Source organism: Vidua macroura, chromosome 24 (genome assembly GCF_024509145.1).
Source record: "Vidua macroura isolate BioBank_ID:100142 chromosome 24, ASM2450914v1, whole genome shotgun sequence".
Classification (NCBI taxonomy): Eukaryota; Metazoa; Chordata; class Aves; order Passeriformes; family Viduidae; genus Vidua; species Vidua macroura.
In genome coordinates, this window is record NC_071594.1 from 2,587,246 (window position 1) to 2,612,355 (window position 25,110).

General features: G+C 54.8%; 1 protein-coding gene across 1 annotated transcript in view; it reads right to left on the reverse strand.

Annotated features, from left to right (window-relative positions):
* CACNA1S (calcium voltage-gated channel subunit alpha1 S) overlaps positions 1-25,110 on the reverse strand; it is a 55,358-nt gene that overhangs the window by 17,922 nt on the left and 12,326 nt on the right. The window contains exons 3-28 of the mRNA XM_053998261.1: positions 22,152-22,291; positions 21,529-21,662; positions 20,362-20,514; positions 19,561-19,766; positions 18,370-18,473; positions 15,968-16,116; positions 14,897-14,978; positions 14,237-14,397; positions 12,024-12,249; positions 11,262-11,469; positions 10,865-10,985; positions 10,337-10,451; positions 10,117-10,210; positions 9,319-9,388; positions 8,957-9,089; positions 8,541-8,670; positions 7,771-7,830; positions 6,702-6,808; positions 6,204-6,291; positions 5,727-5,834; positions 4,892-4,944; positions 4,475-4,621; positions 3,290-3,491; positions 1,061-1,219; positions 640-750; positions 98-181 (exon numbers count right to left, since the gene is read on the reverse strand). Of these exons, the coding sequence (XP_053854236.1) occupies positions 98-181; positions 640-750; positions 1,061-1,219; positions 3,290-3,491; positions 4,475-4,621; positions 4,892-4,944; positions 5,727-5,834; positions 6,204-6,291; positions 6,702-6,808; positions 7,771-7,830; positions 8,541-8,670; positions 8,957-9,089; positions 9,319-9,388; positions 10,117-10,210; positions 10,337-10,451; positions 10,865-10,985; positions 11,262-11,469; positions 12,024-12,249; positions 14,237-14,397; positions 14,897-14,978; positions 15,968-16,116; positions 18,370-18,473; positions 19,561-19,766; positions 20,362-20,514; positions 21,529-21,662; positions 22,152-22,291 (3,345 nt within the window). The remainder of the gene's footprint in view (positions 1-97; positions 182-639; positions 751-1,060; positions 1,220-3,289; positions 3,492-4,474; positions 4,622-4,891; positions 4,945-5,726; positions 5,835-6,203; positions 6,292-6,701; positions 6,809-7,770; positions 7,831-8,540; positions 8,671-8,956; positions 9,090-9,318; positions 9,389-10,116; positions 10,211-10,336; positions 10,452-10,864; positions 10,986-11,261; positions 11,470-12,023; positions 12,250-14,236; positions 14,398-14,896; positions 14,979-15,967; positions 16,117-18,369; positions 18,474-19,560; positions 19,767-20,361; positions 20,515-21,528; positions 21,663-22,151; positions 22,292-25,110) is intronic.

A 25,110-nucleotide genomic window follows, 5' to 3' on the forward strand; every position in this document is an offset into this window, starting at 1 on the left:
CCCTGCAGGGCTGGACACATCCCAGCACTCCTGCTTCGTGCCAGGGCAGGTCCCAGCACAGCCTGGGGGGGACAGCGCCGTGCCCAAGCCCACTTACGTCGATCTCGCTGAGGATGACATCAATGATGCTGCCAATCACTATGAGGAAGTCAAAGACATTCCAGGGGTCTCCGAAGTAGCCCTGTCAGGGAGAAGCCAAAGAAGAGTGAACATGCAAGGGTGTAAGTCAAAGGACACAGAGGCTGGAGCCCAGAGAAGGGGCACCAGAAGGTTCTTCAGTGACTGTGACCCGCAGAAGAAGGGATGGTGGTCAGAGCTTGCACCCTCTGCTCGGTTATTTGGTCCTGCCTTGCTGTGCAGTGAAGTGAGGAGGGTGGATCAGGGTGGCTGGAGCTATGACCCCACTATGGCCATGACACTGAAGGTGATGGCCAACTGGACTGGGTGGGATTTGGCTAGCAAGGGTACCCTGACAAGCAGTGGGCCCTCCAGAAACCCCAAGGTCCTGTGCATGGAGGTGCTTAAGGGTCTTGTAAGGAGAAGTTCTGTGGAGCTGCAGGGTTGGGGGTGCTTGTACTCAAGAGATGCCCAGTGCAGGATAATTGCCTGCCTTCCATGCTGATCATGCTCTTCTCTCACCTTGGCTTTGAAGGCCATGAGCTTGAGGACCATCTCCAGGGTGAAGAGGATGGTGAAGGCCACGTTGAGGATGTCTGAGATGTGGTTCATTTCTGCAGACTGGTTGTAATGCTGAGGATAAGGCAGAAGGAGCCATTAGCTGACAGCAGATCCAGCCTCTGCTCTGAGCTCAGAGATGTGAGCTGAATGCAGAGCCCCCTCCCACAGCCAGGCCTATGGCTCAGCACAAAGGAAATTTCCCCCCTGCAGCCCCTTCTCTGGGCTCCCCACATCCCACCAGCCCCGTTTTGGTCAAGAGGCCCTGACCCAGACATCATACCATAAGCAACCACCCCCTGTCCAGAGGCTCTCTTGGGGATGGCAGAGCTGAGCCAGCCCGGGCACTCCCACAGACAGCCCTCCACCAGCCCCGTGCCCTCACCTGCATGCCCAGGCAGATGGTGTTCAGCAGGATCAGGAAGAACATGAGGTACTCGAAGTAGGAGGAGGTGACCACGTACCAGATCTGGTACTGGTAGGGGTTCTTGGGGATGTAGCGGCGCAGCGGGCGAGCCTTCAGCGCGTACTGCACGCACTGGCGCTGGGGAGGCAGGGAGGGAGGGAGGGAGGGAGGGAGGGAGGGAGGGCAGGTGTGACCCCACTGCAGGGCTCACACTCAGCGCCACCAGCCTCGCTGCACATCCCCACCAGCCTGGGCTGGAGCGCCCTTCTCTCCCAGCCCAACCACAGGGGCCAGGCACAGCAGTGGGGAATGGAACTGCTGTGCTTCCTGCACAAACACCCCAGAGCACCCACGTGGGACACGCTTCCGAAGTCAGCTTTAGCCTCCAAAGATGGCCATGCTGCCCTTGGCCTGAGCCCTCCAGCCCAGAGCCTGCCTGCTTGGCCCAGCACTTCCCCAGGCTCTCTCAGGACCAGCTTAGAGCACCCTGACGGTGTGGCTGGGCAGTGCCCAGGCAGAAAGGGACCTGGGGGCACTGGTCCACAGCCAGCTGAATGTGAACCAGCAGTGTGCCCTGGTGGCCAAGAAGGCCAATGGCTCCCGGTCTGGATCAGGAATGGTGTGGCCAGCAGGAGCAGGGAGCTCATTCTGCCCCTGGGCTGGGCACTGGTGAGGGCACACCTCGAGTGCTGTGTCCAGCTCTGGGCCCTCAGTTTGGGAAGGACATTGAGACGCTTGAGTGCATCCAGAGGAGGCAACAAGGCTGGAGAGGGGCTTGGAACACAAACCCTGTGAGGAACCACTGAGGGACCTGGCGGTGCTCAGCCTGGAGGAAAGGAGACTCAGGGGTGACCTCAGCACTCTCTGCAGCTCCTGAAAGGTGGCTGTGCTCAGCTGGGCTTGGGCTCTTTCACCAGGAAGCAACTGACAGAACCAGAGGACACAGTCTCAAGCTGCATCAAGGGAAATTTAGGTTGGATATCAGGAAAAAATTTTTCATGGAAAGAGAAATAAAGTTCTGGAATGGCTGCCCGGGGAGGTGGTGGAATCACCATCCCTGGGTGTGTTTAAAACAAGCCTGGATGTGGCACTGGGTGCCAGGGTTTAGTTGAGGTGTTGGGGCTCGATGATCTTGAAGGTCTCTTCCAACCCAGTAATTCCATGAATTCTGTGAAGACACCACATGAAGCAGGGGTGAAGGAGGCACTGAGATGGCTGCACAGGCCTGTGCCTCCCCAGCAGCCCAGGGCCATCTCTGCTGGGTTTCTGTGTGGTTCACATCACCCTGGCACCCCCAGCTCAAGCTGCCCGTGCTGCCTCAGTGCAGAAGCATGACAGCACTCTGGGGCCAGCAGTTGCCCCTGGTTGCCCCAGTGTCCTCCCAGCAGGATGGGGATGTCCCACATCCTCTGCCAATGCCTGTGCTGCCTTCAGCCTTGCTGTCCCCGACCAGAATGACAGCATCACAGAAGGGCTGGCAGCAGAAATACCTCTGGAGATGGTCTAGTCACAGTTTCCTGCCCAAAGCAGGGCCAACTGGAGCATGCTGCCCAGGACAGTTGGCTTTTGAAAATCTCCAAAGATAGAGGCTTCACAGCCACTCTGGGCAACCTGTTCCAGTGCTTGGCCACCATCACCATAAAAAAAAAAAAAAAAAAAAAAAAAAAAAGGGTTTTTTAATGTTTAAATGGAATTTCTTGTTTTCTTCAGTTCGTGTCCATTGCATTTTTCCTGTCACTGGGCACAACTGAAAAGAGCCTGGCTCAGTCTCCTCTGTGCCTTCCCATTGGTGTTTATACCCATAGGTCAGATTCCTATGAGCCTTCTCTTCTCACCACCAGATTTGACTCCCAGAGCCTCCACCATCTCAGTGGCCCTTTGCTGGACTCACTCCAGTACATCCATGTTGCTTTTGTACTGGGGAGCCCAGAGCTGGGCACAGCCCTCTGCTCCAGCTCACTCTGGGCACCCCACCTGTCCAGGGAGGCCCACTCCCTGTTCCTGGTCCCCTCTGCCCTTCCCTCGGGCTTGTTTTGTGCCAGACATGGGTCAAGCTGGCCCTGCCCCAGCAGCAAACAGGCCTGGGGCAGGTTCAACTCATCTGTGTCAGCAGTGTCACCACAAAGAAGGGCTGATCCAAATCAGCCAGCCCCAGCAGTGCCAGATGCAGGGCTGGTCCTCCTTGTCCTGTTCCAGCAGCCCCATTACCTGATTCTTGTCCAGCTCACAGTTCTTGTACTCATTCTCCCCTTGCTCCTGGAAGGTGACGATGACAAAGCCCACAAAGATGTTCATCATGAAGAAGGCAATGAGGATGATGTAGATGATGAAGAACATTGCAATCTCCACCCGGTAGTTGTAGATAGGGCCTGCATCCTCAGCATTGGTGTCAATGGCCATGTACAGCAGCCTACAGGAGGGAAATCGAGGCAACAGAAACCCTAACTGGGGTGGAAAGACCGTGTCTCCTCTTAAAAGTTACAGAGAGCTTTGGGGACATCCAGCAACGGTGGGACAGGACTGCCTGGGTAACCTTGCCAGCTCCTCAGCCACTGCCAGGGTGGCTGGTCCTACTTCTCACCCTGGATAGCTCTTCTTTCTTTACCCTGGCCAAGGCCCATGTGTCTCAGGTTAGCTGGGGGTGTGTATTTTATCACCATCTGTCAGAGCTGGGGCAGTTCTCTGCTGTTCATGGGGCACTTTCCTTTATCTCTTCCACAGCCAATCCTCCCTCCAGGAGATCTCTTCTGTTCATGGCCACTGAGTGTCCCTGCATGGCTGAGAAAATTCCATCATCCCATGGGGAGAGGCTCCACCCAGGGGAGGAGCCAAGCATTCCTACCTGGATCCAATCTGACCTTGGAACAGCACAGCAGCCTTTGCCCACTGCATTCCCAGAGGAGCAGCTTTCTGCCCCACTGCATTCCCAGAGGAGCAGCTTTCTGCCCCACTGCATTCCCAGAGGAAGCCCAGGCCCATCTCCAGCAGCCCTGGAGCTCCAGAGGAAAACTCCAGCCTTGTCCAGGATCCTGCTCCAGCAGAAGCACAGCTGGCACTGCAGGAGGGCTGAGCCCCCATGGAATGGCACTGCTGCCACCTCCCTGACCCACAGCCTGCCAGGGCCTGCTCCAACTCTGTCAGGGTTGTTTTGTGTTACTGCATTTTTAAATTTTATTTTTATTTTCTTCCCTAGTAAAGAACTGTTATTCCTACTCCCATATCTTTGCCTGAGAGCCCGTAATTTCAAAATGATAATAATTCGGAGGGAGGGGGTTTGCATTTTCCATTTCAGGGGAGTCTCCTGCCTTCCTTAGCAGACACCTGGCTTTTCAAACCAAGACACCACGGCAGTGCCCAGCTCCCAGCACAGACCTTCCCTCAGCAGAAACTCACTCGGGCCAGCCCTCGAAGGTGGAGACGGTGAAGAGCGACATCATGGCTGAGAAGACGTTGTTGAAGTGGAAGTCGCTGTGCAGCCAGACACGGTCCTGCACCTCAATCTGCGTGGGGTCTGCGTCCACGTAGTTGATGAACTGACCCCTGCAGCAGAGGGGACACAGAGCTCGCGGGCAGGGCCCCCCCAGCCCACAGGCTGCAGCACTGGCCTGGCCCTCCTTGGTCCCTGGGAGGGGAGCACAGCCCTGTGCTCGTTCCTGATTTACCCCAGGGAGAACAGGACGACACCTCAGGTCCACCTTTTGGATGCAACATTCCCACACAGGAACACAGGCATTCCCCACCACATCCCCCCAGCTCCCATCCCATCCCATCCTGGCCACTGCCCAGCTGGGAGCTGCAGAGAGCTCTTACCTGCACTCCTTCTCCGTCAGCTTGGATGGGTCTGTGCACCTGTAGAACTTGCCCTGCATTCAACAGACACCAGAAGTGGCCATGGTGTTGCTTTGACCTTAGAAGCCCTGGGGAGTTTTGACTTTTTCCCAGCCCTCGGTCAGTCCCCCCGTCAGCACCTCGATGCAGACCCCGGCCCTGGCCTCCAACACCAGCCAGCTCACAAGGCATTTCCAGAGTCAGGGCAGACCTGGGGTCAGTCCCAGGCTGAGACCAAGAAACACTGCCTGGAGATGGGAACAAACCTTCCACCCTGAGCTGAGGCCTGCCTAGCTCACTGGGACTCAGCTATCTGGAAAATAGGGAAGAAAGCAGTACCCAGAGAATTAACTAAAAGCTTAGGTATGCTGACAGGTCTGCTCAGTCTGCTGGGTGTCCTGAAAGCTCTTCCCACATCAGCTCAGAGTTTAAGCTCAGTTATTTAAATAAAACTGAGCTCAGCCAGGGCCAGCTCTGCCTTAGAGCAGCCAAGGCCCAGAGAGCAGGAGCGGTGCTGTGAGAAAGGAAACCCTTCACAATCAAAGCACTGAGGAAATCAGTCAGAAGTGCCTCCTGCCTTAGAAAGAGGAAACTGAGGCATGAAGGGAGGCAAGGCAGTCCTTTACAGGTGCTGTCTGGACCTGGGTGCTTCCTGCCCTCCTCTCACTGCAGGCTCTTCTGTGGCTCCTCTCGCAGACCACGGAGAGCACAGCCTGTGCTGACCTGCCCTGGCAGGCACCATGCCCAAGGTGATGCCCAGGAGAGCCTGGCCAGGATGTGCTTGAGCAGAAGGTCCCTCCTGCCCACCTGAGCTCACCTTGAAGAGCTGAACTCCGATGCAGGCAAACATGAACTGCAGCAATGTCGTGACAACCACAATGTTACCAATGGTCTTGATGGCCACGAACACGCACTGGACCACGTGCTGCAGAGGTGGAGGACAATGCAGATGTGACCACAGCTGGGGCAAGCCCCTGCTCTGTGTCCCACACCCTCCCACTCCAGGAAGAGTGGCAAGAGCGGCTTGGGTTGTGACTTTTGTCCACAGATTTTCACTGCTTTCTTTGTCTCTTTTTCTTACTGGTGAGTCAGAATAAAAATGCCAGTGCCATGGCTGATGTGTCCCCATGTCCCACTCCAGGAAGAGTGGGAGCCTGGCAAGAGCAGAGGGATCGGGCAGACCCCTTTCCACAGATGGGTGGTGGGAATTGGGCACAGGGCACGATGCCTGCCACACAATCTCCTGGTAGGACTGCCGTGGGAGGAGGTCCCCCTGTGCCAGCCTCTCACTTACCTTCAGCCCCTTCGCCCTGTTAATGGCTCGCAGAGGCCTCAGCACCCTCAGCACCCGCAGGATCTTCACCACAGAGATCGTACTGGACCTGGGCAGGAAGGCACAGCTGAGGTGGGGCCACTTCCCTGCCCAGCTAGGCTGGCACAACCCCACCAAGCAGCCAAGGAGGGCAGGCTGGGGCCAGCAGCGAGGGACAAGGGATGGCAGAGACACACAGATGGCCATCAGCCCACATAAGGCCAAGTGACTCTGGCAGCTGGAGAAAGCAGATCCAAACTGAATTTCTGCCCAAAAATGTTTGACACTCAGGGAGTGCCCTTTGACCTCCTTGACCAGTTTGTGGGCACACCTCCCAGTTGTCCATGCCCATGTCCCCCAAACATGACGTGATGGACACATGGGCAGCCATTGGGCTGGCTGCTCCTCCTCCACCATCCCCAGCTGCCCCACCAGCCTGAAGAGCCTAGTGCCCACTCTGTGGCACATGGAGGTGCTTACTCAAATCCCATGGAGATGAGGGAGACAGCGACCACCAGTAAGTCAAGGATATTGAAGGAGTTCCTGCAGAAGGAGCCTTTGTGCAGGAAAGCACCGTAGGTTGTCATCTGGGGAGCAGAAGGAGTTAGGAAAGAGGCTGGGCAGGGCTCAGGGGCATGGTTCTTCCATAGGGGGAAGGATGGACGGGGCACAAGGGACTTCTCAGAGCTCCATGCCCTGGGGACCCTGTCCTGCTCAGACCTCTGCAGCCAGGCAGGAAGCTGGCTTCAGGTGGAAATCCTCTGTGCAGCACTGGCTGGAGACAAAACTCTCCCAGTCAGTCAGCAAATTAAAGAAGAGGAACAGCAAAAACCCTTGGAGTGGAACATCAGCTTGGGTTGTGACTTTTGTCCACAGATTTTCACTGCTTTCTCTTTGTCTCTTTTTCTTACTGGTGTGTCAGAATAAAACAGCCAGTGCCATGGCTGATGTGTCCCCATGTGACAGCACAGCTGGCTTAGCTGCCTGACCTCACTGGAGAGGACACACAGCCTCTGGGACAGGTCACCACCCAGATGGCATGAAGGAACTCTCCAGGAGGACCAGCTGGAAGTTTCTCCTCACTGAGACCTTCAGGAGCATGAATGCCTAAGGAGTGTGAGTGTCCATGGCCACCAAAGTCTAGACCTGTCACCGCTGAGTTAGGAATGGTTGAAGAAAGGCGACATTGACTCTTATGATTAGAAGGTATAAAGTGAGATTTAATAGGAACTTTGCATATTTATAGGTAGGGTTGTTCACTTAAAACTTGATTGGTTTATAAATAACACTTTTATACTGTTGGTTAATTAGGAATAGCACTTTTTGGTAAAGTATTTTTTTATAAACACCACATATAAATATTCTACACGTTAACAAACACTAGGTGTAGAAATTAAGACAAGAATTGTTTTAATTCTTTCTCTGAGCGTTCTCACAACTTTCCTAGAATGATGCCTGGGAGAGTTATCTGTTCCTCTCTCTGACTAACCTGTCACATCCACATAGACCTGTGTGCTAGGCCATGCTCATGGCAAGACCATGGACTCACCTTCAAGACGATTTCAACTGTGAAGACAGAGGTGAAACCAATGTCGAAGTATCCAAGAATCTGGGGACAGAGACACCAGTACAGGATGAGTCTTACAGGAAATGCTTCAGTGTGCTCAAACACCCTGAAGTTGTCCACTCTGTGGACTGGGGAGGCCATCTAGCTCAACAGTCTCTAAACCCAGTACCAAGAAGACTCCTGAACTTTCCCCAGCTTTGCTGATTTTCTCCAGTGCGTGATCCAACCTGCAGCTGGGACAAAGCTCTCCCTTGCCAGGTGAGTTCCACCTGAAAGCACCTGATCCCCAAAAACCCCAACTGCCCTGGGAAGCTGTCTCATGTGAGAGCCCCCAGGCCCTGCCAGACCCACTGGTACCTTGAAGGACAGGAGCTGTGGCTCCCATGGCTGCATGCCAGCAGCATTCCAGGGCACTGCACATGCCAGAGGTCCAGTTTGCTGCCTCACAGGATGTCTCCTTCCCCAGTAAGCCACCACAGTTTCAAACCAAATTAATCTTGCACACCCTGTCAGGCGGATCTTTTCACTCAGAAGTAAACTGAGGCATGGAGCAGTAAAACTTTGTCCCAGCTGCACCCTGGATGGAAAGCACACCCAGCACCTCCTGCCAGAGTGCACTGCCCTCCCAGAGGCAGGGCTGGCACCCCAGCCAAGGAAAAGCAGCTGGCAAGTAAATCCCTGTTTACTGGGGAGCTGGGAGTCTCCATGAGGTCTCCCCCACCCATCCCAAGACTCCACATCTCTGCAGGCACCTGGTTGCGGAAGGACTCGGCCCGGATGGGATCCTCAGCTGCCAGGGAAATGCTGCTGAGCAGGATGAAGAGCAGGATGAAGTTGGTGAACCAGGTGGCATTAACAGTTCTGTGGCACAGGACCCGAAACCTGCCAGGGACAGAAATGCCATGGGATGCTGCAAGGGGCCAGAGGGGCATCAGACAGGGCAGTGGCAGCCTGGCAGAGGGCTATGGCTAAACCCTGAGGACAGGAAGGCCCTAGGCATGGAAGGATGTTTGTACCAGTCCTTCCACACAGAAGGCTTTTCCCCATGAGCTGGTTCCCTTCAGAACTGGTTGTCATGCTCAGACAAGACCCTGCTGTGAACAGCTGGTGCCAGAGACACCTGGGCCATGCCTGGCCCTACAGGGCAGGGAGAAGGGGCAGTGCCTACTTGTTGGTTGGGCTGAAGATGAAGAATGAGCTGGCTTCAGGCATGGGCACGGCCTTCTCCTTCAGCTGTAGCTCTGCAAGGGGACGTGGCCGAGGACTCAGGGGGATTTCAGGCTCATCTTCCTCATCATCACCTGTAGAGTGACCATGAAAAGGGAAAAGAAAATAATCATCCAGAGAGGGACAGGGAATACGACCTTATGGACAATCTTCTGATCCCATGACCCTGATTTGGCATGCAAGCCAGAAGGACCTCAGCACCCCAAGGCTGGTGAAAGTTCACTGCATCCTTTGCTCCTCACACACCATCCCTCTGCAGTGCTTCCTCAGCCTTCCTGCTGCCCTGCCAGGCACAAGTCTTACCTGGGAAGTCTGCAGAAGGGTAGGGGTCTTTGATCTCATTGACATTGGATTCAAATTCGTCCACTTTCAACTGAAACAAGGAGAGACAGAGAGGAGGATGTGCAGCTGCATGTGCCAGTTGGGCAGAGCCTCTCATCTTGGAAGCCATGTGGGACAAGCAGCATCTCTGCATTGGGCCCATAGAGCAGCAAGCACATGGAGTGCTGGCCCAGGTTGGAACCTGGTGAGGGGATGCTGCAATCAAGGCAAAGAGGACAGGAAATAGGAATGTGTGCTGGGCAAGAGCCTGGAGCCATGCAAATATGCCGGGGGGGAACAAGACAGGGAGCGACTCCTGAGTTTCTAAAAGCACCTCTGGAAAGTGGATAGGAAGGCAGCTGCTGGCCAGATGCTTCTCAGAGGCAGCTCAGCACAGCCAGCACAGCTGAACAGAGGGGTTTGCACGTGGGAGGTGCTGGTGTGGACATAAGGGAGATCTGGGATGCTGCTGACTTGCTTTGCTCCACTCCACACTGGTGTGCACCAGACCATGTCAGCCACTGGCAACTGGCTGTGGCCAAGGAAATGCATTGGAGAAAAAGGATCCCAGCAATGGAGCTGTTTCCACATGTCCTGCCTGGCCCCAGAGAGCCCCTGTCACCGAGAGCACCCATCACCAGGGGATGCTACGGCAAGCAGTGATTCTGGTCAAGAGGCCAGACCCAGACTGGCCCCAAGCCTTTGTCTCTCCTGGCTGGTGGGAGGAGGAGCCAGGGCACCCCCAGGAGCTCTCCAAGGCTCACCTCCACCAGAACTGACCTTGGCTGTTGTGGGAATCCCTTCTCCCTTTACTTTCTGCTCCAGTTTCTTTGCCAGCATCTGCTTCTCCTCTTCAGTCTTCTCTGGGTAACCTCTAAGCAGAGAGGAGGGCAGAGCAGGAACTGAAGTCTGGGCAGGGACCATGGGAAAGGTCATTGCGTCCCCTCACACCCAACCAGCTCGTCTGGGAGCTGCCATGGGCAGGGATGGCAGCGCTCACCTGGACATCTTCCTCCGTTTGCGCTCCTCTGCTTTGGCCTTCTGGGCCAAGGTCAGGCTCTCAGCCTCGGCCAGGTTATCCACTGCGATGGCCAGGAACACATTGAGGAGGATATCTGGGGGAACAGTGCTAAGGACATGGACGTGATTTCTGTCTGGAGCCATCCACGGTCTCCAGGGTGCCCTTAGAAACCTTCCTGGAGCTTAGCCCTTGTGATAACCCTGGCTGCTGATCCCTGACCAGCATCCACCCCTTGTGAGCACTGAGCTCTGAGCTGGCTGCCCTCTCTGGCTGAATCTCTGCCTGCCACACATCCAGCTCTGCTCCAGATAAGCTTTCCTCCAGTCCCCAGCCTTCAGCCACTACCAGTGCAAGCCCTGAAGCCCGTGGTTCATTCCTCTGCTCTTCACAACCGAAAAGCTTAAGGCAAGCACTGAAACACTGAGGGGAGCCCCTGCTTCCCCCCTGCCCAGTCCTGTGCAGTTGGTGCTATGGGGGCCTGGGCCTGGCTTTGCAGGCAGAGGATACAGTTCCCACAGACAAAGAGGATGATGAAGTAGATGCAGACCAGCATGCCAGGAAAGGATGGGCCCCCGTAGGCCATGATCCCATCATACATGATTGAATTCCAGTCCTCTCCGGTCAGGATCTGGGAGCAGAGCAGTAATAAAGACTTAAGAGATCCACAACAGAGCATGACAGAACCCCACAGATTGATCCTACCCTGCTGGCTCCAGCCCCATGGTCAAATCCTCCTTTCTGCTCAGACCTGAACCTGAACTACTGCTCACAACTCCAGTTGCATTTCCCTGTTCCTGTCTCAAACCCCCACAAACCCACATCCCCTTGAGACCTAACTCCTGCCTGGAGACCCACAGCCCAGGTGAGAGCCCCAGCCCCCACTGCCCTTCCCACAGCCCCAAACCTGGAAGACACTGATGAGGGCCTGGGGAAAGTTGTCGAACGTGCTGCGCCGCACTTTCATGTCCTCAAAGTCAAACTTGCCCCCAAAGAGCTGCATGCCCAGCAGGGCAAAAACTATGATGAAGAGGAAGAGGAGGAGGAGCAGAGAGGCAATGGAGCGGACTGAGTTGAGCAGAGAGGCCACCAGGTTGCTCAAAGATGTCCAGTACCTGGGAAGAGGAGAGACAGAGGCATGTGGGAGGTGAAAGAGTGGGGAAGGCTGTGGGCAGGAGCAGGCAGGCACAGGGAACCTAGCCAAACAGACCAAGGTGATGTGCCAGCAGCCCAAAAAGGGGGACTCTGGACCCAGGCTGGGCTCTGGGACAGCTCCAGGAGGAAGAAATGAAGCTGCAGGCATAGTGTGACAAGTAAGATAACACTGCTGCCTGCACAGAGCACCAGCAAGCAGGATGGGAAAGAGGGGTGAACACACACTGGGTTGGGGCCACAGAGAAGAGCTGGGAGTCCTGGCCCACAGCAGCCCCATCCACAACATCCTAGAGCCCAGAGCTAGAGTGGGGCCTCAGCTCTGTCCCACTCTCCACTCCCAGCCAAACCACGTCCTGGAGACAAACCCCCAGCATGGCCTTGTTGCTCTGCCCAGCAGCTCCCAGTTCTGTCCACACTGCAGCCTCTCCTGGGGACAGGGCCAGCGATGCCCCAGAACTGCGAGCGATGCCCGGGCACCCTGAGCTGCCAGCACCCACACAGCTCCCTCCCCAACCTGGTGATCTTGAAGATGCGGAGGAGGCGGATGCAGCGCAGCACGGAGATGCCCAGAGGGGACAAGGTGCCCAGCTCCACGAGGATGGTCTCCAGGATCCCCGAGCACACCACGAAGCAGTCGAAGCGGTTGAAGAGCGACATGAAGTACTGGCGCAGCCCCAGCGCGTACATCTTCAGCAGCATTTCGGCCACAAAGAGGGCGAGCAGCAGCCGGTTGGCATTGTCTGGGGTGGGAGATGTCCCTGTCAGAGCAGGGACCTCGATCCCAGCACAGCTGGGCAGCCAGGGAACAGGGCAGTGCTGCTCACCCTCCTCTGAGCCCTGAGCTGCTGGTTTTTGGGGACCACACAGGGGAGGAAGATGAGAGGGTGATGTGCAGCTGGATGCTTGTGTGTGTGAGCACACATCTGTACGGTGCACACGAGTCTATGCAGGGTGGGCACATGGGTTGTGTGTGGGTATGAGGGGCTGAGCTCTGTGTGTGTGCACACCTGTGCTCTGTGTGCCTCTGAGTGTGTGTGTGCATGGGGCTGAGCTGTGTGTGTGCTCACCTGTGCTCTGTGTGCCTCTGAGTGTGTGTGTGTGCATGGGGCTGAGCTGTGTGTGTGCTCACCTGTGCTCTGTGTGCCTCTGAGTGACTGTGTGTGGGTGTGTGTGTGCACACCTGTGTTCTGTGTGCCTCTGAGTGTGTGTGTGCATGGGGCTGAGCTCTGTGTGTGTGCTCACCTGTGCTCTGTGTGCCTCTGAGTGTGTGTGTGCATGGGGCTGAGCTCTGTGTGTGTGCTCACCTGTGCTCTGTGTGCCTCTGAGTGTGTGTGTGCACACCTGTGCTCCATGTGCCTCTGAGTGTGAGCTGCATGTGTATGCATGAGGCTGAGCTCTGTGTGTGTGCACACCTGTGCTCCCTGTGGCTCTGAGTGAGTATGTGTGTGCACACCTGTGCTCTGTGTGCTTCTGAGTGTGTGTGTGCATGGGGCTGAGCTCTGTGTGTGTGCACACCTGTGTTCTGTGTGCCTGTGAGTGTGAGCTCTGTGTATGTGCACACCTGTGCTCCATGTGCCCCTGGGGGTAAGCTCTGTGTGTGTGCATGGGGCTGAGCTCTGTGTGTGTGTGCACACCTGTGCTCTGTGTGCCTGTGAGTGTGTGTGCACACCTCTGCTCTGTGTGCCTCTCAGTATGTGTGTGTGCACACCTGTGCTCCCTGTGCCTCTGAGTGACTGTGTGTGGCTGTGGCTGTGCTCTGTGTGTGTGCTCACCTGTGCTCCCCGTGCCTCTGGGTGTGAGCTGTGTGTGTATGTGGGGCTGAGCTCTGTGTGTGTGTGCACACCTGTGCTCCGTGTGCCCCTGGGGGTAAGCTCTGTGTGTGTGCATGGGGCTGAGCTCTGTGTGTGCACACCTGTGCTCCGTGTGCCTCTGAGTGTGTGGGTGTGTGCGCACACCTGTGCTCCGTGTGCCTCTGGGGGTGTGTTTGGGTGTGTGTGTGTGTGTGTGCACACCTGTGCTCCGTGTGCCTCTGGGGGTGTGTTTGGGTGTGTGTGTGTGTGCGCACACCTGTGCTCCGTGTTGCCTCTGAGTGTGTGTGTGTGTGTGTGTGTGTGTGCGCACACCTGTGCTCCGTGTTGCCTCTGAGTGTGTGTGTGTGTGTGTGTGCGCACACCTGTGCTCCATGTGCCTCTGGGGGTGTGTTTGGGTGTGTGTGTGTGTGTGTGCACACCTGTGCTCCATGTGCCTCTGGGGGTGTGTTTGGGTGTGTGTGTGTGTGTGTGCACACCTGTGCTCCATGTGCCTCTGGGGGTGTGTTTGGGTGTGTGTGTGTGTGTGCACACCTGTGCTCCGTGTGCCTCTGAGTGTGTGTGTGTGTGTGCGCGCACACCTGTGCTCCGTGTGCCTCTGGGGGTGTGTTTGGGTGTGTGTGGAGGTGCAGTCAGTGGGGCTGCATGCACAAATGTGTGTGGCTGCACAGCTTGAGTGCGTGCCATGTGTGCAGAGATGCCAGTGGACACACTCTGTGTGTGTTCACCATGCAAGATCGTGTCCCTAAGCGTACAGAGCGTGGTCAGTGTGAGTTGGATGACAACAAGGATCACACACACACTCAGCTAAGGCCCTGTGTGTCATGCCAGTGTGGCTGTGCACTCACAGCAGGAGCTCACACAGCTCTCTGGGGCAGCAGGGTGTCCTGGGCCCTCCTCTCTCAGGCTCTTTGCTCACCTTGCACCCGTGTCAGCCACTCTGGCTGGAAGTGGTGCTCAGAGGCGATGGAGAGGGTGTTCAGTGCCACCATCAGGATGACAAGCCAGTAGAAGAACTTGGACTTCACCACATCCCTGCACTTCCTACGAAACATTCGGTTCCAACGCCTCCACTGACGGCTGGAGAGATGGCACAGGATCAGCAGAGCTGGCCAGTGGGGCAGACCCAGGCCCTTGGGCTGTGCCTGCAGGGCAAAGCCACCCCTGCTCCCTCCCTGCAAAGGGACGAGGACCATAACCTGCCCCTGGAACTCGGTGCATTCACTCAGGCACTGCAGCTCATTCACCCTCCTGGCTCAGTTTTGGCTTCCAGCCCCTCTCCCAGGGGGCTTGCAGACACAGCTCCTAAATTACACACTGTGCTGCACAGGCCATGGGAGGATGATGGGAGCCTGGTCCCACAGCAAAGACACTGTTCACCATGAGCAGCTTTTTGCCAGTACCAAAGCCAAATTCCCTGTCTGCTGCCCCAATGTTTGCATCTTCCCCCAAGCACCAGTCCCTGTCTCTCTGCCAAAAAACTGGGGGCTGACCAGGAAAGCCTGGCCTGCTTGGGCCAGCAAGTGAGAGACAGTGGAAGCCCACGTGCAAGCAGATGGTTCAGTCAGAACATACTTACAAGAAGAGAATCCACTTGTTCATGCCCTCAATTTCATACAAGCTCTCTGTCTCTGACCCTCCTTCATCCGATGGCATCATACCTAGAAGGAATGACATTACAGGCTTTTCTTGGAGCCCTTGGGAAGAACATGTGGGAGGGAGCCTCTTCCAGAAGTACACCAGGAAGAGCTTCCCCATCAGAAGTGAATAATCCCCACCAAGCAATGCCATCCCAGGGAGCCAGCAACCAAACTTTGGGCAGAAGGCTTTGAGGGTCAGGTGCAAACCAAGCACGAGGCACAAGAAATTCCTGCCCTGCAGGAGGAGCAGAAGCAGCCCAGAGAGGGACAGCAGCAAGTACCCCAGCATGGAAAAAACTGGGGCCAGCTGGGATCTGAGCAAAGGCTGAACAGAGCATGGGCCACAGCTCTGGAAGAGGCGTTTTGTCTGTCCCACTGCTTCCCAAGGCTCTTTGCACACATGCATCACTCAGCTTGAGGCATCAAAAGTGCTTTCACCAGGCAGGGTGGCAAAACCTGCCAAAACCATCAAAAGTGCTTTAACCAGCAAACCCTGTGGCTCTGTGGTAGAACTCCCCAGACTTTACTGAGCTTTTGGCTAGATGCCTGTACATCCACCTCCTTCCCTGAGCCACTTCTGATCCCTTGAAATTGTCAAGTGATGGCAAGAAATTCATGCATCTGCTAGTGTGAGAGCCTGTGGCCCTGCACTGTATCCCTGCACACCAAGGGCACATGCTCCTCATGCCTTTTCAGCCCCTCTTGCCAAAGGAGACTCAGGCCTTGCTTGTTGTCTGCAAATATTAAACACTGTAGTTGAAGTGGAGATTTACCATCAGGGATAAATTATTGCTAGCTTGGGTCAGATTCAACCAAATTATTCAGGAAATGTAAAAAAAAAAAAGAGGAAGGAGACTGTCCTGCGGAAGTCAAAGCATTTTGTTTCATGGGTTTTCAGGCACAATGAGTCTTTGTGCCTTCTTCAAAGATTCCCACCTTGCCTCTCTAGGTGGTCAGCATTAAGAACCCAACCCTCAGGCTAAGGGTCCGTGAGCAAGCAGAGCTGGTACCTTCTCCCCTGGCCCGATCACTGTCCATGACCTCTGCGTGGGTGATCCAGTCCATGTAACCCTTCAGATCCTCCTCCAGCTGCTGCTTCTCCCGCAGCTTCTGGAAGGTGCCCCGCGACTTGGCCTTCTCGCGCTCCTTGGTGAACTCCCTGGGACAAGGCAGCAGCAGAGACTCAGGGATGGCCCTGAGGAACTTGGGAACTCTCAGGAATCACAGCTCTGTGCCAGGCCAGGCCTTGTAGGAAAGCCCTGAAATAGCCTGCCACCATGTCTTAGGTGGGAAATGGGGATGCGCATTCTATTCCCATCTGTCAGAGCTGGGCCATTAATTATTAATTATCTTCTGTTCATGGCCACTGAGTGTCCCTGCATGGCTGAGGAAATTCCATCATCCCATGGGGAGAGGCTCCGCCCAGGGGAGGAGCCAAGCATTCCTACCTGGATCCAATCTGAGACTCTGGGACACCACAGCAGCCTTTGCCCACTGCATTCCCAGAGGAGCAGCTTTCTGCCCCACTGCATTCCCAGAGGAGCAGCTTTCTGCCCCACTGCATTCCCAGAGGGAGCCCAGGCCCATCTCCAGCAGCCCTGGAGCTCCAGAGGAAAACTCCAGCCTTGTCCAGGATCCTGCTCCAGCAGAAGCACAGCTGGCACTGCAGGAGGGCTGAGCCCCCATGGAATGGCACTGCTGCCACACCCTGACCCACAGGCTGCCAGAGCCTGCTCTGACTCTGGCAGGGGTTTGGTTTTTTGTATTCTTGCATTTGTATTTTTAGTTTTCCTAATAAAGAACTGTTATTCCTATTCCCATATCTTTGCCCGAGAGCCCCTTAATTTCAAAATGATAATAATTCGGAGGGAAGAGGTTTACATTTTCCATTTTAAGGGAGACTCCTGCCTTCCTTAAGTAGACACCTGGCTTTTCAAACCAAGACACACCAGCACTGCTCCAGTGACTTTCCTCCTTCTTGGCAAGGTCACAGGGGCCCACCTCCTGATGCCCCATGGCAGGCAGGGCTCCTTCCCCACCACTGCTGCTCTTTGGGAGCTTCTCACTGCAGGGTGCTCCAGCTGGACAGGACAACTGACACCTGGCCAGGACAGTTCCCCATCAGAGTGGGGTCTCAGCCACCTGGGGAGCAAAAACCTGCCCCTAGCTGTCCATATGGAGAAGGTGGCAGGTAAACAGGACACTCTTTTCATGGTAACACGGAAAGAACAGGTCTGCCATTGTCCTTGCCCACTCTTCCTGCTCTCTTTCAATTAATTTCTTTTCTCCTCTGGTGTCTGGCAGGACTGTAGACCTGCTGCCCAGCCATGCTGGTGTTGCCATGTCTTAATAACAGATCTCAGACACTACAACAATAATTTTACTGATCTCAAAGATAATTTAGTTGTATTTGCAAAACTATTTCAGAACGTTTACCGAGCCAGCAACTTACTCCATGATCAGATGACTATAGTCCAGCTTGTCCTGCAGTTGCAGTCAGCTCTACACAAGTGTCAGGTTCCTGTGGTTTATCTTGTGCTTTTAAACTTGTTTTAGTTCTAGTAACACCCAATTTGTTTTAATGTTACAGTGGCATGGTTCTTGTCATAAAAGGGGCCTAACAAATCCAAGTAATTAGGGTAGAACTAACCCTGTGAACTAATAGAGTGATGAGTGTGATCCACTTGCACGAACAAGGACTGAAACGTATAAAAAAGACCCTGACCCTACACAGACCTGAGGAGAAAAGCTCCCCTCACTTCTCAGGACAACACATATTTCCCAGCAACAAAACTGGGACGGTAGCAGTCCCACAGCAATGCATGGTAGGTTGAGCGTAACATCTCAGGTTTTAACTGTACTGCTGGGGGAATTAACACTAATTGAATTTGGCCTAGACTGTCATAACAGACTGATGACAGCTCATTGGTGTACTTGGACAAGACTGCTGAAGCAGTAATTAGACTAACAATCCTTCTCTTGGATCCCTTGCACTCATCAAAGATGTTCTCCCTGGGCTGGCCATGAGAAAACTCTGTGTGCTCACAGCAGGAGGGCAGCTGGAGGTACCCGTGAGGAGTGTCCAGACCCACTGCCATGCTCCCTGCTCAGCTCCATCTGCTGTGAGCGCAGGCAGAAGACACCACCACCCATGTGCTGCAGGGCTGGGCTTGCTCACAGCTGCTTGTGCCTCAGGGAAGAGACTGATGAGTTGAGAGTTGGGCTAAAACCTCAGAAAGCCATAGACACTAACACAAAAAGTAACTCGCAGATCAGAGTTTCTAAGCACGCAAAACAAAAAGGGTGAGGAACGAGAGAGGGAAAAGAACAGAACTTTTCCAGGCTTTTTTGCTTGTATAGTTGAAACCAGTTAAAACTCCTCTGCTGGCAGAAAGGATAGGGTGGCACTTACCCACTGAGCACCCCCAGCACCAGGTTGAGCACAAAGAAGGAGCCAAGTAAGATAAGGCTGACAAAGTAGATCCAGGGCCATTCATTCCCCATGGCATCATTTACCTGGCAAGGAGAGATGCAGGTGAAATATTCTGAAGGCACTGTCCTCCATCTGCTTCCCCTTAGAGCCCCTCAACAGTCTCTGGGATCTTTACCACCTCCAAAAGAGTGCTTGGGATGGTGGCACATAAACCTGGCTCCAAACCTGCCTAGAACTGAGTCTGGTTTACATCCAGACCCAAACATTTTGGGAGCAGATTTAAACACCAGCCCCAAGCCTAAGCTTCAGCATGACTGTCTCCCAAGGACTGCAAAACATGGGCTTTGCTGGAGGAGCATCCTCCAGTCATCGCTGTGCCTGTCCCAAACCCCTTCACAGGGTGGGAGCTGGAGCAATCTCCCGTTGTCTTAGGTTGGAAATGGGGTGTGCATTCTATTCCCATCTGTCAGAGCTGGGGCAGTTCTCTGCTGTTCTTTGGGCAGTTTTCTTTATCTCTCCCACAGCCAATCCTCCCTCCAGGAGATCTCTGCTGTTCATGGCCACTGAGTGTCCCTGCATGGCTGAGGAAATTCCATCATCCCATGGGGAGAGGCTCCGCCCAGGGGAGGAGCCAAGCATTCCTACCTGGATCCAATCTGCCCTTGGAACAGCACAGCAGCCTTTGCCCACTGCATTCCCAGAGGAGCAGCTTTCTGCCCCACTGCATTCCCAGAGGAGCAGCTTTCTGCCCCACTGCATTCCCAGAGGAGCAGCTTTCTTCCCCACTGCATTCCCAGAGGGAGCCCAGGCCCATCTCCAGCAGCCCTGGAGCTCCAGAGGAAAACTCCAGCCTTGTCCAGGATCCTGCTCCAGCAGAAGCACAGCTGGCACTGCAGGAGGGCTGAGCCCCCATGGAATGGGACTGCTGCCACCACCCTGACCCACAGGCTGCCAGGGCCTGCTCTGACTCTGGCAGTGGTTTGTTTTCTTTTTTTGTACTATTGCATTTGTATTTTTAATATTCCTATTAAATAACTGTTATTCCTACTCCCACATCTTTGCCTGAGAGCCCCTTAATTTCAAAATCATAATAATTTGGAGGGAGAGGGTTTCAAGGGAAGCTCCTGCCTTCCTTAGCAGACACCTGGCTGTTCAAGCCCAGGCACATACCCAGTAGAGAACCTCAGTCCAGCCCTCCATGGTGATGCACTGGTAGACGGTGAGCATGGCAAAGCCGAAGTTGTCGAAGTGGGTGATGCCGTTGTTGGGCCCGGGCCAGCCGCCGCGGCACTCGCTGCCGTTGATGCTGCAGTGCCGCCCGTGGCCCGAGCTGGTGCACGGGGCTGGCTTCTCGGAGCCCACCGTGGCAATCACATCTGAGGAGCAAAGCCACGGTGTGAGCGGCAGGTCAGGCCGAGCACAGCAGCCCACACTTCCTCCCCCTCCAAACTGCTCCCTGGGCTGCTCCATCTGCTGCGAGCGCAGGCAGAAGACACCACCACCCATGTGCTGCAGGGCTGGGCTTGCTCACAGCTGCTTGTGCCTCAGGGAAAAGATTGATGAGTTGAGAGTTGGGCTAAAACTTCAGAACGCCATGGACACTAACACAAAAAGTAACTTTACAGATCAGCATTTCTAAGCGCACAAAAAAAAACCCCAAAAAAACCAAAAAAAAACCAAAAAAAAAAACCAAAAACAAAAAAAAAAAAAGGTGAGGAATGAGAGAGGGAAAAGAAAATAACTATTCCAGGCATTTTCCTTGCATAGTTCAAACCAGTTAAGGTGCCCAAATGGGGCCCCTTTCACCACCCCTCACACCCAGCTGGGTGCTGTTTCAGACATCCCTCAGTCATGCCACACTCCCAGGCCTGATGCTGGCCAGACCACAGTTTCTGCCAAACACAGAGTCCCTGCAGTCCCACAGCACCACACAGAGACAGCCCTGCTGCCCTGCTCCCACCACAGCTCCACCTGTCCCGAGGTAGTAGCAGGTCTTGTGCATCCTGCCCTTGAAGAGCTCCTGCCCCACGATGGCGTAAATGATGATCATGAAGAGCACCAGCAGGGCGATGTGGAGCAGGGGCACCATGGCCTTGATGATGGAGTTCAGGACAACCTGAAGGCCTGCACAAAGGTGAAGGGAGAGGAGGTCAACCACTTCCTAAACAGCTTTGGGTGCACCTTGTATCCCTGCCAGCCCACCAACAAGCAGCCTTTGAAATGCCCCTTGCCAAGGGAAGAGGGGCACGGGTGGGGCAGGACTGAGATCTCTGAAGCAGGAAATCCCTTCTTCTACCCACCAGGAAAGCATGTGGAAGAGCACAACAGAGCCAGGCAGTGCTGAAGGCTGCTTCATGCCCCTCCCTTTGTTCTGGTGCTCTCACCCTGGCTGTGTTAATGAGTTACAGAAGATGCAGATCCCTGCTCTGAGAAACCAGATCAGATCCTAGCCCCCTTCACACTGGCCACCCAAAGGTACTGCCACTGAGCCACGGAGGCAGCCAACCTGCAGCTCCCCAGGGCTGACAACCACTGTATTATCTATCCGAGCCAGGTCTTATAGGCTCTCATAGACAAAACATCACACCCTTGATAGCTCAGCTACCTCAGGTGGTGTAAAAGTAGCAGGATGGCTCCTGTGACAGTGTTGGAAACAAAAAGGTTTTAATAAAAGGCAAAATAAAAAAGCTCTTTACAGAGAAAAACTGAGCCAGAGCAAGAGGTTCTTGCTCCTGCTAAAACACTTCACAAAAGCGATTTTCTTCTTTTGTTCTCTTCTTTAGTGAATTGCTTAGGTGGGACTTTTTGGCTCCTGTCCAGTTAGCTATCCTTAAATGTGAGGTGAAGTCTCCAAGGTCCTATGAGGTGTCTTTTAACCAAATTGAGGAGAGAAACTTCTGGGATTTTGTCCTTTTTAAGTAGACAAAGGGTGACTTGTTTACTCCGTCAACAGGGGGCACATTCCTACAAACCACCAGCTGGAGGAACAAGCAGGAACCCGTGCTTCCTCTACACCTACTCCATGGCTGGGCTTGATCCAGCAACAACAAGAAACCCTTCCATGGCTCCCCACCCCGGCCAGGCCCGGAGGCTCCATGCAGCCACCAGGCGTGGCTGACGGGGGCAGCCAGCACGCACTCGGCACTCCGGACACCAGGCGCAGGGGTCTCAGCACGCGGAACGCTCGCAGCGCCTTCACGTCAAAGCCGCCTTTTCCCCCCGAAGGCCCTGCCTGCTTCACGTTGACCTGCTCCAGGGTCATGGTGATGAGCCTGAAAGAGCCGGGGCACAGCGAGGGAAGGAGGAGAAGCAGAAGGGAGGACAAGGGAAAAGAGAAGGGAGTGAGAATGGAGACTGAGAAATCTGAGCTAAGGATTCAGAGCTCTGCAGGCAGCAAAGCAAGGTCAGGACTGCCAGCCGTGCTCAGCCTCGCCCAGGGGGCAGCTCTTGGCAATGCCAGCCCTGGGCTCAGCTCCACTGCTGACAGCCAGCGAGCTCCCACCCCATGTGCAAACCCTGGAGGACCCCATGCCACCCCCTTTCTCCAGGGTAAGGAGATCTACGAGGCATGAAGGAGTCAAGACAGGAAGAAGAGTTAGAGAGGATCCCAGTGGATGTCAGAGCAGGAACAGGGGGGCCATGAACTTAGTCGAGGAGGTGTCCCCAAACACCTTGCAATCACCACAAAAACTAGCCCCTGACTGGCTGTGGAAGAGGCCTGGCACAAGCTGAAGAGCAGCAGCCCTCCCACTTTTCCTTACCCTAGAGTCACGATGGAAAAGTCGAGCACGTTCCAGCCGTTTCGGAGATAGGCATCCGTGTGGAACAGAAAGCCATAGGCAATTATCTTCAACATGGCCTCGATGGCAAAGAAGATGAGGAAGGCATATTCGATCTTCTCCTGGGGATTGCAAAGGCAACCAGGAGAGAATGCTCCATTAGAACAGACTGTCACCTCCCCTCCTCACCTCCTCTGGACGAGCCCCTGCTGCCACCCCTACACACACCAAGGGGACTCTGGGGACAAGGGTGGCATGCTGAGCCACCACATGCCACTCTCTGGCCTGCAGCATGATTCCCCCAGCCCTTTAATGGCCCCTGCCCTGAGCCTTTGGTTCCTACAAACTGCTCCAGCAAAGCCACCTGAAGGTGCCTGGCCCGGGGCACTGCTCCTCTCTGGCTCTCCTCCCTGCTGCTCACCCTCTCATTCCCCCCACAGCCTTCCTCCTACAGGCAGCACTGACCCCTTCTCATCCTCTCCAGCTGAGGGCTCGCTGGGTCTGTCCTGGAGTCCCCACACAGTCACTGTGGGACAAGCCAGCTGTACCTCGGCTTCCTTTTTGCCTGGGATGATCAGGAAGCTCCCAGGGAATGGAGGCCTGGGGCTCAAGGACTCCTGCTTAATGCCAAACCAGCTAGAAATGGGCCTGGGGCTCACTGGGCAGAGGTGCTGCACCCCCTCCCAGGCAGGACCTGGCACCCCACTGCAGGGGCTTGGCACAGCCCTGCAGCTGCTGGGCCAGGGCAGCTCATCTGTCCCTGGAGCACAGCCAAGAGCTGCCTGTGCCCAGCTGGCTCTGCCTGTCACTGCCATCACTGCCCTTGCTGACAATGTCCCTTCCAGACTAAAAGCCTCCTGAAGCCTCCAGGTGGACAGGGCTGTTTATATTTCTGGTGTTTCCTGGTCCCTCTCCTCAGCCCATATCCCCTGACGGACAAGGAGCATCACTGCCCAGGATCTCCAGGGAATTGCCCTCAGAAAGGCAGAAATTTCTCTCTGAGACCAAACTGGGAGTGGATCTTCACTGGGGAATACTGTAGTGCTGTGAGCACGCCTTCCTCCCAGGGTCCCCATGTCCTGCCAAATGGAAAATCCTCTCCTTTTACACAGCCAGGGCTAGAGCTCAAGAGAGAAGCATTGCTGGCTCAATTAACGTGTCCAAAAGCAGTGACTGTGCTGAGTGTCCCCACATGACTGTCACCCACACAATGCCATTTCTTGTTGGATCTGAGGGCAGCTAGGGTAAGAGCAGAGATCCTCCTGGCATTGCCTCTGCCTTCAAGGTTTTAGCTACAGCAACTCAGCACTGCTCACCTCCCACCCTCAGAGGACAAATGCCCCCTAGACTGTCCTCCAAAGCCTGTCCTTGCAATCCCATGCAAATACAACTGCCATGTGGATCATTTCAGGAATGGAGGGGCTGCAGAGCCATGCCAGCAGCCACTGGGGTGGTGGGGTGTCTCCCCAGCTGCAGAGGAAAAACAGGAAAGCCCACTGCAAGCTACAGCAGCCCTGCAGCTGCTGGGGCTGGTGAGTGTCGGGGTCCAGCCTGGAGTGGGATGCAGCTGCTGAGGCTGATGTCAGAATCCAGCACTGCAAAAGCCAGTTCCATGCCCTGATTTTCCAGCAGAACAGACTCAGCCTCTCACTAGAAGGGATTTTCCTCTGAAAACCCCTTGCTCAGAATCAAAAGGTGACTTGCTGTTCCTCAGAGGACACTTTGAGAAGTCCAGAGCAGATGAATGGTGCTGCTTCAAAGGTATCAGGTGCATCCAGTGAGGAGCAGCCAGGTTCAAACCTGGGCCAAGGAAGAGGCAGCAGGCAGCCCCCTGCCCCCAGCCACCCTCCCCCAGCCTGGGAGGGACATAACAGCAAATTCCCAGCTTCTCTGGGCAGCCTGTGCCAGGGCCTCAACACCATCTCTGTATAAATTCCTTTTTTTTGGATAACTAATCAAAATCTACCCTCCTTCACTTTAAAACCATCACCCTCTGCAACAGACCCTCTTAAAAAGTTTATGCCAATCTTTCCTACAAGCCCCTGTCTTAGGTTGTAAGATGTGGTTTGGGGGTGTTCTATCAGCATCTGTCAGAGCTGGGGCAGTTCTCTGCTGTTCTTTGGGCAGTTTTATTTCTCTCTCCCACAGCCAATTCTCCCTCCAGAGATCTCTTCTGTTCATGGCCATTAATTATTAATTATCTTCTGTTCATGGCCACTGAGTGTCCCTGCATGGCTGAGAAAATTCCATCATCCCATGGGGAGAGGCTGTGCCCAGGGGAGGAGCCAAGCATTCCTACCTGGATCCAATCTGCCCTTGGAACAGCACAGCAGCCTTTGCCCACTGCATTCCCAGAGGAGCAGCTTTCTGCCCCACTGCATTCCCAGAGGAGCAGCTTTCTGCCCCACTGCATTCCCAGAGGAGCAGCTTTCTGCCCCACTGCATTCCCAGAGGAGCAGCTTTCTGCCCCACTGCATGCCCAGAGGGAGCCCAGGCCCATCTCCAGCAGCCCTTGGAGCATCTTTGTGGCCTTCTCTGAACCTGCTCCAGCAGCTCCACATCCTTCCTGTGCTGTGACCCCAGGGCTGGAGGCAGCTCTGCAGGTGGGGTCTCACCTGAGCAAAGCAGAGCAGAATCCCCACCACTTCCTGCTTCCCTCACCTGCTTGGGAGTGAGCCCAGGGCATGAGTGGCTTTTGGGGCTGTCATCAAGCACAGTAGTGGCAATTAAACTTATGTGGCTACAACGCAATGGCCTGAGCCAGGGCAAACCTAGCACAGTCTCCTCAGACTGGCAGGAAGCAGCTGAAGGGTATTTCATGCTGCCAGACTGTTAGAGATGAGCAATGAGATGCTTGGCTCTCACAATGAGGGCTGAACATTGTGTGTGTGTTAAGAGAAGTTTTGTACATGCAGAGTTGTGTTACTGGAATGTGTCCTCC